General features: G+C 35.9%; 1 protein-coding gene across 1 annotated transcript; it reads left to right on the plus strand.

The window, feature by feature from the left end:
• The first annotated feature begins 1,673 nt into the window (after positions 1-1,673).
• On the plus strand, positions 1,674-13,149 carry LOC126657799 (methyl-CpG-binding domain-containing protein 9-like). Its single transcript, XM_050352577.2, has 10 exons — positions 1,674-2,216; positions 2,679-3,384; positions 3,541-4,626; positions 4,732-5,325; positions 6,816-7,121; positions 7,800-8,135; positions 8,662-8,760; positions 9,036-9,455; positions 9,867-11,855; positions 12,415-13,149. Exons 1-10 carry the CDS (start codon positions 1,933-1,935, stop codon positions 12,775-12,777), a joined length of 6,183 nt encoding a protein of 2,060 aa, XP_050208534.1. The 5' UTR covers positions 1,674-1,932; the 3' UTR covers positions 12,778-13,149.
• The last annotated feature ends 313 nt before the right edge of the window (positions 13,150-13,462 follow it).

Consider the following 13,462-nt stretch of genomic DNA (forward strand, 5'->3'; position numbering starts at 1 on the left):
ATATGAATTTTATCTGCTGATACATCTATTTTAATGTATTTAACATTGAAGTAATTCGACAGGATCGTCTTGGAGCTATTTAACAACTAAGAAATAGTTTTGTTTTGCAATTTTCAAATGTTTTTGCATCGCATGTTGCCACTGGAGTTGAAATCTGCAAGATTTTCTTAGTAATGAGACTTTCATTGTGCTTGCACCAGAATCAGCAAGGTGTAAATAAATATAGGGTGGCCAAAAAAATTGTGAGATCTAATTAATTGAATTACTAGGTTAAAGATTTTTAGTTAATTTGACTTGTTCGGTATGTTCGACTAATAAATAATATTATTTGATGACCGTAAAACGTTTTAAAAATTCGATTAATCGAATTAATATAGTATTTTTATAATTATTTTTTACGGTTTAACCGAGTTGGCTACATGAACCAACTAATTTGGTCGGTTTAGTTTTATATTTTAAGATTTTGATTCATCCAATGAGTTTGATTGAAGTGACAAACTAATCTAGTAAGTTCGTTTTTTGTTAAATTTTAGTGTAAACCGAATTAAAAAATTAACCAAGCATAATAGAAAATATAGATTGAACCGACTGATTTAGTTTGATTATATTTATAAATAAAAACACATTCATATAAATTCAGTCAACTCGGTTTTAGTTAAAAGAATCCATTATGTTCGGTTTTCACTTAAATTTTAATGTAAACCGAAAAAATTGAACCAAACAGATTCGAACAAAATGAATTGAACTGACTGGATTAATTCTATTTATTTTAAAAATTCTCACATTGTTATGGATTTATTTTAAATAAAAAAAAATCAGTTTGCATTATATGCATGCTCCTGATGAGGCGTTAGGGTTGAAAAATAGGTCTAAAATGGAAGGTAGTTCAGAGTTGAAAGTGCAGGGCCACATTTAGTACAATTGGCTTCCTCCATATCTCAGCCGCAGATTCAAAATTAATACTACCAAACTCCATCTAAACCGTCCAAATTGTTAACCAGGTAACACATGGAAGCTTAGATCAAAGTGCTGTTTCAGTACGTGTTGTCCGGATGAACTTTTCGAAATTTTAACCTTAACCATCCAAAAACACCCCAAATGTTTCAATTTGTTTTTGTTTATATCCAAAACATTCAAAATCATTAATTTTAGCTCATTTTCTCATTCTTTTAGCTTTCAATTTCAAATTCTTAGTTCAAACCTTTTTCATTTATATCCAAATTCATTAATTTTAGCTTTTTTTTATTTTTAATTTCAAATTATTAGTTCAAACTTTTCTCGTTTAAATCTAAAATCGTAAATTTTAACTCATTTTTTCATTTTCAATTACAAATTATTAATTAAAATTAAAATAGAAGACAATTCATATATGTCTTTTTATATTTTCCAAAATTCTTTACCGTAAAAATTTCAAACATGAAATAATATCAATATAAATATCTTTCTGCTCCAATTTAAACAGACGACTACAATTAAAATAATAAATAAAAAAATAGGTTAAAATTGATAGTTTTGACAGTTTGGACTTTCAACAAAAAATTAAAAAAGATGAGATACTTTTGTGTGATTAAGCCGAAATATTAGGATAATATTAGAAAATGGAAAACCCGGAAACGACGGCGTTTAAAAGAAGAAAAACATTAGGACAAGAAGTAACGCCTTTTGTCGAATAGTGTAAAATTGAGTTGCAGAAAAGCTCCCTTTCACGACTTCCAAGACAGCAGACACAAACCCAACTCCCTTCTCTCTCTCTCTCTCTCTTTCAGTTTCAGTTTCAGTTTCAGTTTCGATTCTAAACAGCAAATCTTCATTTCCCCCCTCTGTTTCTTTTCTTCTAACATTCAATTTTTTCTTCAATTATAATGTTCTCTACCGCACGCAATCATTCCCCGGTCTTCTTCGATTACGTAATCTGTTAACGCCGTTACCATCATGGACGACCACCACCTGCTTCAGCTTAACACCTCCTCTAACGCCAAGTCTTCCGTCCCGTTTGTCATCGATCTTAACGAAACTCCTCCTCTTTCTTCTCCTCTCGCCGGAGATGATACTCACGCTACTCCCTTTTCTTGTCCTCCTCAACCGCCGCCGGCGGTTTCCGGCGGGGCGAGTAGTAGCGGTAGAGGTAAGCACGTGTTCTTTGATATCAATGCCTTGCCTAGTGAAGCTGAAGGACTTGAAGAAGAAGATGAAAACTCTCATTTTTTTAATTCCAGGTAAAAAAAATTAATCTTTGTTTCATTTTTTAATTGAAATCAGTTAATCTTTGTTTAATTGTTTTTAAGTTTGCTAATTTATTTTAATGATGGCAAGAGGACTTAAAAAAATGCTTAGCATTTATAAAAGGAAAGGTTTTTTTTATTTCTTTCATTTTTGCAATTGAGGGTTTAAAGATTCAATTCTACTTTTAATTTTCTTCATTAAACTTTTTAAATTGACATTAGGGGTCATAGTAAAATGTGTACGTATATAAAAAGTTGATACTTTTTCTTTGGTAGATAAAATTTAATCTGAAAATGCTTGGCTTTGATAGTTTTATTGACTGTTTTTTATTGCATTGTTAGTATACGACAGTTGATTATAGTTGGTTCGAACCATCTTTATTGTTGCATTGTGTGGATGAATTCTAAGACAGCTGATTATAGTGGTTTCGTGTTTTTTTTCTTTCTGGTTTGTAGAATGCACACTATGCGTGATACTTCTTCGTCTATTGGCAACTCGAATGATACACAAGTGACGTGTACTAATTTGTTATTTACGGGGAGTCATTTTGAGCTTATGAAGCCACCGAGTAGTGTGAGTAGTGTTGTCAGATCAGGTCATGTAGAAATTGTACAGCAGAGATTCAACTTAGATCCGCCTCGCTCTGTGTTAGGGAGGCATTGGTCAAGTGAATGTCCTTCCCTTACATCATCATTGTTACAGGCGCAGAGTGAATTTTTTTTACAGAATTTAAAACAATTTGTTTTAGATAAACATGGTGTTCTGGAAGAAGGCTGGAGAGTGGAATTTTATTATTGTCCGAGAAGATGCAAAACCCTTGCAGTTTACTGCTCACCAGATGGAAGTAGGTTTGATTCTATACTTGATGCTGCGAGTCATCTTGGTTTGGTGGAAAAATTCCATTTTTCAAGAGCTCGGGACAAATACGATGGATTTGCTTCAGCACAGAACGGGTTGCATTTACTCACAGTAAAAAATGATTCCTTGTCAAATTCCAGAAACAACTTCTTCAAAGAATCTCAAGAAAATTCGAAAAGTAGTTTTGCTGGAAAGTTCTCAGTAGGGACTGTGGATGCTGAGGCCTGTAAGTTGAGGAGTAATATAACAGTTGAACAAACTGAATCAGAGCAAATTGAGTTTTATGGCTCTTATAATTGTAAGGTTAGTACCCAGTACACTACTCCGTTTGAGACACGCTCACAAACACACTCAGGCACAAATTTATGGTTCCTATCTCATAAGTATTTTAACTTCATTTCAAAATGTATTTTTTATCACAATGCATAAGTTCTCACCATTCATCTGCCTTCCATTCAGGATGGATTTCCCGTCCAGTTTGAAGATTTTTCTGTGATTTCTGTTGGGGAAATAGATTTGCGACCTTCCTATCATTGCACTAGCCGGATTTGGCCTGTAGGCTACAAATCCAGCTGGCATGACAAGATTACGGGATCTCTTTTTGTATGTGATGTCTCAGATGGTGGCGATTGTAGTCCAGTTTTCAAGGTACATCGATATCCATGTTCTACTAAGCCCTTCCCTACTGGGTCAACAGTCCTGTACAGGCCAAGCCTTGGCACAGATAATAAGAAAACTAATAGCACTATTGACATAGATAATAATGAGGACATAGATGTGCAGATGATATTGTCAGACCATAGCCCTTCACTCCTGGACTTTATTGGTGCTGCAACTTCTTTAGATGAAGTTTCAAATTCTCAACCTGCTGATGATTTGAGTAAAAAATTAAATGGCATTTCATGCATCGGAAAACCTGCATCCACTGATAGAAGAATAGGTGATGATATTGGTGAGTTCCTAGTAGAAGGCAGATCATCATCATCCGTATGGACAATGGTAGCTCAGAAGTTCGCGCAGTCTTGTCGTGAAGTGTACAAGAGGACCGGTGTATGCAAATTTTGTTGCAGGCATGCATATGACTGGTGGTCATCTGGCCTAGTCCATGAGAATTTGGAGGCTAGTGAATCACCTGATTCATTAGCCAAGTTTTGCCATTTGTCTGGCCCTTTCAATGTTCAGCATCGTATTGAAAGCAATGATGATCTTATTACTACTTGTGAAGTGCTGGTAGAGTGGCTAGGCCAGGACAGATTTGGACTGGATATTGATTTTGTGCAAGAGATAATAGAGCAGCTTCCTGGGGCTGACTCCTGTTCAAGTTATACATTTCTGAATAAGAGAAGAGATGGATCAAATTTACAAACTATTCAAAATGGGTTTTTCCTGGCTAAGAGGAAAGATGGTGTACAAGGTGAGAAAGAGACATTTAGTATGTTGAAGGGATGTAAAAGCCCTAAGAAGCAACAGTCGAAGGACTCCTGTCCCCCTGGCAAGCCATTGAGCTCAAAGCTTCCCACTGTTTTAGTTGGTGATGTTCTTCAGGTATGGAAACTCTTATGGTTAAGAACCATAAAAGGAAAATTTAGTAGTAAGCTCTTCAAGTTAGGTTTTCTTGTATGTTCATATTGTTTCTGTTTTATTTGTTAGTCATGGGAGTTATTTTGGCGGTTCTCTGAAGTGTTGGGATTGGATCGACCTTTATCATTTAAGGAACTTGAGGAGGAACTTATAGACTGTCATTCTTCTACGGTTAGTAGCCGTTCTGCATCAAAAGTTACTGGGGAAAGTCAACATGAATTAGATGAATTAGAAACATCAGATGCAGGTGCCAAAATGAGGGATGAACCTGAAATGCATTACAGTTGCAGTGGTGAAACTTTGTATAATGCTCATTGTTCGTTGCTGAAAGTACTCTTGGCAGAGTTACAATCTAAGTTGGCTGTTTTTGTAGATCCTTCTCTTGAAAGTGCAGAGTCCAGGTCGAGAAAGAGAAGGAAAAAAGAAGCAGATAGCTTGAATTTTGCTAGGAAGTCAATGCTTGATTTACTCCCAATTAATGAACTTACTTGGCCTGAATTGGCCAGAAGATATTTATTAACTGTGGCATCCATGGAGAGCAACCTTGATTCTTCGGAGGTTGTGACCCGTGAAAGTTGCAAAGTGTTTTATTGTTTACAAGGAGATAGTGAGGCACTTCATGGTTCTCTTCCAGGAGTGGCTTCAATGGAAGCAGATGCACTGGTAGATTGGCTTTTATTTCCTAGTCTATCATCTACTGATGTTTTCTTTTTGTGTTTTAAAGATTTAATATCTCTTGATGATCTTAAATTACGCTTTATGTCAAATTGCTGGTTGCCTCGATCATTTAGATAAATCTCATTAGTACCTGACATTCTCTTAATCTTTTCATCATAACCATCTACCTTTAGATTATCATTTAACATAGAATTTAATCGATTTTGAATTATAAATTATTTATTTGGCGAATCTAATTGTATGAAAAACTGACTGTAAGGAACAATAATTGAATCACGACCTTTGATAGTTAGCTCTTGTATGCCTCTGTGGTTTCAGTTTTCTTTAGTGTACATGACCATTTTCCAAAAGAAGGAAAAGAATGATCTCTTCTTTTGGTGACTGAGTACGATAAAAGAAATATAGTAACAATGAGATGAAAAACTAGTAGGCTGGATCTGTATATGTCTGTCAACTAAAACTGTTTAGGAAAACTAGCTAAAAATTGATCTCTTTGTTTAATTGCCTAGGCTGCTGATCCAGCACAAGCAATTGATAAGTACAACTCACGATAATTTTTTGTACCTAATGTATTTTCTTGCTTAATCTGCTAGCAAAATTTCAATTTACTGTTTTTCTATAGAATATTGGTCGCCTATTCACAATCTCCCTCTTTCTTACGTACCTAGGAATTACTTTTTGTGGAAGCATAACTTGTATGCTATGGGAGACAGGGTGGCACTGTTTCTGAATACATGCACACAAGTAGGTTTGCACGTGCATTACTTGTAGTTAAGAAGTGATTACCAATTTGAAAAATCCGGGAGCTGTCATAGACATTAAAATGTAGCGTAACATAGTTGTCTACTTGCATCATAAAATGTGGATGTGCATAACGAGAAGTTTTGATGTCGTCATTTCATTTACCTTGTTACCTAATTTAGTCTTCCGCTTTCTTGTCCCTAGTTATACAAGATCTAGATCAGTGTTTTGAAAAGATGATTATGTTTCATATTTACCTAAAATGAAATTTGTGTTCTCATTCCTTTAAAAAAAACTCTCGGTTTTAGCTGTATGGCGGATCTGTTGTAGGCCCAATACTCGTCTTTAATTACTTCATGGTGTTCGTCGAAATTTTATGTTAAACTTACCTTCATTTACCTAAAATATTTCTAGAACGGAATAAATCTTGTGCGTTCTCCGAAAGAACTCGCTAGGTAGAATGTGGTTATTATTTCATAATTGAATTACTATATATAACTTATACAACGTGACATATTTTAATCCCTTGTTTGGTATTATCATTATGTAGTAGTGCCTTGCAATCCTGTGTCTATAGAAAAATACAACATTTGTGTTAGTTCTTGAAAGTGTTGTCCATATATTAAATGTCTTGCCTCATTTCCTTCAACCTCACTGCTTTTATGAAATATGTGTGTGATGCTGATCTTTTTCCATGCTTATTGAATAAGGTGCTCTAATTTTCTGATTCTCAGCTGCTTGCAGAGGCTACAAAGCAGATATTTGGTACGTCAAAGGTCGCTAATGACAGCCTAAATGTGGACCCCAACGATTCTTTTGATGCCATTTCTGGCAGAGAAGTTGCATTGAAAGATAGTGAAGCTCCTGAATGGGCAAAAGTACTAGAACCGGTACGGAAGCTACCCACAAATGTGGGAGCAAGAATACGGCGATGTATCTATGATGCTTTGGATCTAAAACCACCAGAATGGGCAACAAAGATTTTGAAATATTCAATCAGCAAGGAAGTTTACAAGGGAAATGCTTCAGGACCTACTAAGGTACTTATTGGGAAGATGGAAAATTTTATGTACTTGTTCAATTAGGATCCTCTTGTAGCGGAAGTTGGTTTTATCTTCCGTGGTTTGTTCTCTTTTGCATGTGCATGCTGCAAATACGTGGTTTGTCCTCTCTGTATTTTTCATTTTAAATTATCGTTAATGAAAATAATGGTCATAACTACACTTCCAAAAGACTTTTTGGCTTGTGGTTATGTAATTATTTCTGCTTGTTTTTGTCATAATTCGGGAATTTGTCGCTTGCTAACCTCAGATGTGTTGATACCCAATAACTCAAATTATTAATGGGCAACAATTTTGTGGATTATTTTATAACTTGTGAGAAGTAAATGCTGCCAATGCTTGCATCTCTTATAATTATAAATGGATTACCGTTTTAAATGAGGCGAACCTTCTATCTATTAGACTTTTACTATAAAATAGCATATACCAAAATCGTTATATTCGTTTAATATCTTTCTCTTTTCTTTTTATTTTCCATTTTTAGCCATCACTTGTAAAATTTGAGGATTTGATTGTTTAGACTTTCTTCCCGCACGTGCGTAAATTATTAATTATTATCAAAAGTCTGTGCTCCGGGATTTATAATTGCAAATTTGTCACAATAAGGGCTGTTGGGATGATGATCAACTCAAGATTTCTTTCTTTTATTGATAACAGAAAGCTGTTCTATCAGTATTGGCAAACGTGTGTGGCGAACCTCCGCCGCAGAAACCTAATAGGAAGAAAAAAAGCAAGCACATTAATACCTTGTCCGACGTGATAATGAAACAATGCCGTAAAGTGCTTCGCCTTGCAGCTGCTGCCGATGAGGAAAAAGTTTTCTGTAATTTGCTGGGAAGAACACTTCTTAATGCTTCTGATAATGATGATGAAGGACTGCTTGGTTTCCCTACAATGGTATCTCGTCCATTAGACTTCAGAACTATTGATCTGAGATTGGCTTTTGGGGCCTATGGAGGATCACATGAAGCTTTCCTAGAGGATGTTCGAGAGGTAACCTTTTTGTCGCGAATTTTTTCTTTAATAATTGTTTATGGGGATTTGTTTTTCTTCTGGTGCTGCTCTTTCGTAATGTACAAATATAGAACTAAAACGTTGTTTATGTTAAATTTTCATGTAAACGCATTTGGAACTAGATAAAGGTCGCATTTTTTTTCTTTAGTAAATGTTTATGGGGGGTTGTTGGTCCTGCTCTTTCGTAATGTACAATTATGGAAATAAAACATTGTCTATGTTAATGTTCATGTAAATGCATTTGGAAACTAAGTTTAAGTTTAGCTTGGGAGTTAATTGCATCCCTGTTTTGGATAAGAAAAACACTAATTCTACCAACCTGGTTCTTATGAGCTTTCTAGAAAGAAAAATATCAAATGTTCATCTGTTCACACTGCAAGCTTTAGAGGGTTAAACATCAATAACGAATATTCTTTGTTTTTTTTTTATCCTCTTTCTTTCTTTTATAGCAGAACTTCTGTGGGCCTTACGTTAAAAAGTAATTTGTCACTTCTTGTTTTGGCAGGTTTGGCATCACATAAATACAGCGTATGCTGATCAGTCTGAGTTGGTTGATTTAGCTGAAACATTATCCCAAAAGTTTGAGGCACTTTATGAAGAAGAGGTTGGTCAATACCACTCTATTTGTTTCTCTATTATTATCATAATTTTGTGGTGTACTTGCAAACACTCAAGGCTACTGTAGAAAAGAATAAAGGAGAGAGCGAGAGACAGACTAGTTTAATTTTTTTCATCCATTATGTATGTCTTCATGTTACTTCTAATAGGATTTGCCTTGATCGGTTGGTTTTAAACAAATCATATAATTAGCATCATTTAACTTGGATTCTTTTTTTCCTCCCTTCGTTTAGAGCCTTAACATAGTTAAACCCAGTGCAGGTCCTCACACTAGTCCAGAAACTTACAGATTATGCAACCATTGAATGCCCAAGCTCCGAAGCTAAGAAAGAAATGGAAGATATTCTTGAGCATGCAAATGAGATGCCCAAAGCTCCTTGGGATGAGGGTGTTTGTAAAGTCTGTGGTGTAGATAAAGACGATGATAATGTTTTGTTGTGTGATAAATGCGACTCTGGGTATCATACATATTGCTTAAATCCTCCTCTTGCAAGAATACCTGAGGGAAACTGGTATTGTCCTTCATGCAGTGGTCAAGGTGCTTCACAGGTTCCTCAGTTCATTAGCCATTACCGTAAAAAAAGACATCGAGGAGAGTTTACATGTGGTATTATGGAGACACTTGCTCATTTAGGTACAACTATGGAAATAACAGACTATTGGGACTACAGTGTGGAGGAGGTTTGTTTCTCGACCTTTATCTAACTCTTTGTGTCATTAGGAAGTATGAAATTTTTATAAACATCAATAAGATCAGCCATGTCTAAGTCTGTTTATTGCATTGTCCAGCCGCTTCATATTTTCTCTGCCTCATTTCACAATTTCTTTGCAGCAATCAGCTGAATTGCATACGAAAATCATTTTCCAGTTGCTGCTTTAAAACGTTAAACTTGTTTATTGTTTTGTTCCTTCTTTCATTTTTGTGTCTTTTTCTATATGTACTTCAGTTTCTGGCCTTACTTTTACTGGTTTCTACTTGTTTGTTTTATGAGATACTGTCATTAGTTGGGTTCTGCAGACATGTATAATTATTTTATACCCTTGCTGTATTCTAATCATAATAACATGCATCAACCGTTGTTTCTCTAACAGAAAATATTCCTCCTGAAGTTTTTGGGTGATGAGGTACTGGACTCTGCCAATATTCGTGAACACCTGGATCAGTGTGCCTCAGTATCTGTTGATTTGCAGCAGAAATTGCGGTCACTTTCTGCAGAATGGAGGAACCTAAAGCTTAAAGAAGAAATCTTCGCTGAAAAAGTAGCAAAAACAGGCATTCTCAATGGTACTGGAAAATTTGGAAAGGAGGGAACAGCTGGTGTGCTTCCTAACTACGTCAAATCGATGGGACAGCCGCATAATATAAGCTGTGTACGTTCAATATCTGCTATTGATTTGACACATTTGGAAGAGCAAATTCACAAAATAAATGATTTTCCTAAACAATCCATCAGCAATGGAAGCCAGTTTGTCAGGGTTCCAGAATCCGAGTGTCAAGTTAATCAACCAGATGTGAATGAGTTACCAGCCAGTAATGTTGAGGCAGTCCTTATCAAGAATCGGACTTCTGTCTTGCAGGACACAGTTACCCATCTAGAGTCACAACTGCAGAAGGCATCTCTGAGGAAGGAAATTTTAGGGAAGGACTCTGCCGGACGTCTGTACTGGGCCTTTTCCAGGCCAGGTGCATTCCCATGGGTGGTTATTGATGGTACTTCAGCAGTGCAGCACAAGAGCATTGTTGAAGAGCATATGAATCTGTCTCCCAGCAATCTGACCCTCGAATCTTCTCTAATTGGACCAGATGATCTCTCGAAGTCCAAAGGCTCCAATGTCTTAAGTCCGTTTGCAAACGATTTGAACAATAGCATAGCAGTATCTTTTCAGTGGTTTTCTCATCAATCCGAGGCTGAAATTGAAGGACTTATCAAGTGGTTGAGGGATAATGATCCGGTTCAGAGAGAGTTAATAGAGTCCCTTCTACAGAGGTTGAGATTTGGCTATAACTCCAGTGTAGCTACAAATTGTATTCCAGATGTGATGCAGCCAACTTCAACGCCTCTGAATTCTGAGAAGACTAAAAAGTCAAATGCTTTGGAGACTAAAGCTTTGATTGCACTGGAGAAGAAGTACGGTCCTTGCACAGATCCGGATGCCACCAACATCTCAGTGATGTTAAATCGAGATCGTGATGCAACCTCCGATAATAAAATGTTCAGGTGTGAATGCTTAGAACCAATATGGCCATCTAGACATCATTGCCGCTCTTGCCATTTCTCATTTTCCTCTAAGTGTGAACTAGATGAACATAATGATGGGAAATGCAGTTCTGGTGCTCATGCCCGTAAGAACACAAGAGCCGTTGAAGATGTTTCAAAACGGAAGGCAATAATTGGGATTGAGAACGGAGAGCGCTCTGGGAAAACAAGGCAATACAAGTCTTCCGGTGCAGGGCATGAGATTAAGTTTGATTTGGTTGGATGTGGAAATGACTTTACAACTCCTTACAGCCTTGAAGAGATAAGTGCTAAGTTTATTACTAGAAGCTCTAACAAGGAATTGGTCAAGGAAATTGGCCTTCTTGGTTCAAATGGAATTCCATCACTTGTACCATGTGCATCTCCTTATCTCAGTGACCCAACACTGAAATTAATGCTTACTTGGAAAAATGAGATTAGTCAAAATAATCAATCCCCAAATGTGGAAAGTCGGTTGCTAGAATCGGACAGGAAAACTGATAGGAAACAATTTAGTAAGTCCAACTCAGCTAAGAATCGCAATGCAGTTGATATTTATGAGGAATTACAAGAAATCGGTAGATCATATTTGATGAGTGACAAAAAGTATCAAACCTCTTTGAAATTCAACTCTTCAAAACAGGCGAATCCTGTGTCTGGAATTCGTGGTTCTTCATTGAGACCTCTTGTGGGAAAGGGGGCTCAAATTCTTAGGCAGCTAAAGATCAACTTGCTTGATATGGATGCTGCCCTCCCAGAAGAAGCACTAAAGTCATCTAATGGGTGTTTGAAAAAACGATGTACATGGCGAGCTTTTGTCAAATATGCCAAGTCGATATTTGAGGTAAGAACATTTTTAACTCTTGATTTAAAAATTTATAGCTTAAGTAGTGAGTCTATTTACAAAGCACTATGGTTTACATCTCACCAATTGCAATCCCTGGCCTGGGCGTATATAAAAATGTGAGGCTAGTATCATATCATGAACTTGATTGCTCTATTTGTAGTGCTACATGACTGAACACCTGAATTTTTCAATTAATTATTTGATTAAAAACAGAATTTATCCTCCCTTTTTTATTAGATTTTGCTGTGCACGCACAAGTGGTTAAAAAATTATGAATTCAATGTTGAAGATGGGAACTGGGATATACGTGAAATATGTCGGCACGGATTAAAATTTTGTACTGTGAAATCGCCTGCAAAATGTAAAAACTGAAATAATAGTTGAAATTATAAACAATTTAGTCTTGGTGGCAAGTTATTGTTCACATTCATTGATGAAGATTGACATTACTGCAGCACATTTTATTCTTCATCCTACTTTTATGTTATAAAATTAGCAACACAAGTTTTAACCTCACTTTTTAGTTATATAACATTTGTTTTGGTTTGTTTTTCAGATGGTTCAAGCAACAATAGTATTCGAGTACATGATTAAAACCGACTACTTGAGAAATGGGTGGTGGTATTGGTCATCGCTATCTGCTGCAGCAAAGATTGCTACGATATCCTCTCTTGCTCTCAGAATATACACTTTGGATGCTGCTATTCTTTACGAAAAGACTGTACAACCCTCCTCTCCTAAAGATATCGCACAAGTCAGTAGCAAGTCGGACAACAATTCACCACCTCATACCGACCTCGAAAATAATCCAAAGCCAGGCAGCAAACCTGCGCAAAGGAATCATAATCCAGAACCAACTGATAACAGCAAACCACCAAGCAAATCAGGCAAGAAGAGAAAAGATTCAGGAGGAGGATGAACACAACAAGGTTTCAATCTTCATTTATAAACTCGAATCTTATCGGGTGGAAGCTTGCCTTAAACTCCAGTTTTGGAGGCAAATGTATAAACAGTGTAGGCTTAATGAGTGTCGATAGTTGTCGGATAGTGATGCTGTTTCGAACCTGATAAACTAACTCGGGTAGTGATTCAGGAAGTAGAGGCCATATAGAAGTGTGTACAGTTGTTGTACTTACAGAATTCAGATAGAAATTTTCCTTGGGTTTAAGAATTATGGTCATCTTCTGCATAGGAAATCAAGAAAAGATGTGTAAGTTGTTTATGTAAAGCTGTCAAATTTATGTATCAATGTCTGCAGATGTATAATAGATTTAGATTCATTCATTTGTTATGTCTCATCTCTTTTGTGAAACCATTTTATTATAGCCATTTGTTGTTTAGTGCTTAGAATTGTGGTATAATTCATTTTTTAATAAGGTTTTTAACTTGTAGATACTAGGTTTTTTCGTCATAAAAAATGTTACGGTATCAATTCAAACTATGAAAAAAATATTGATGAGGGACTTATTGTTAATGAAAATAAAAATGCTGAGGTTAATAAATTAAAATTCAAATAATTTTTTTTGTTTCAATTGCATTAACAGCTTTGGTAAAGTCCGGAGAATCTAATATCTATAAAATTAAAAATGTAAGGATTAAATATT

The sequence above is a fragment of the Mercurialis annua genome, linkage group LG7, assembly GCF_937616625.2.
Source record: "Mercurialis annua linkage group LG7, ddMerAnnu1.2, whole genome shotgun sequence".
Taxonomy (NCBI): Eukaryota; Viridiplantae; Streptophyta; class Magnoliopsida; order Malpighiales; family Euphorbiaceae; genus Mercurialis; species Mercurialis annua.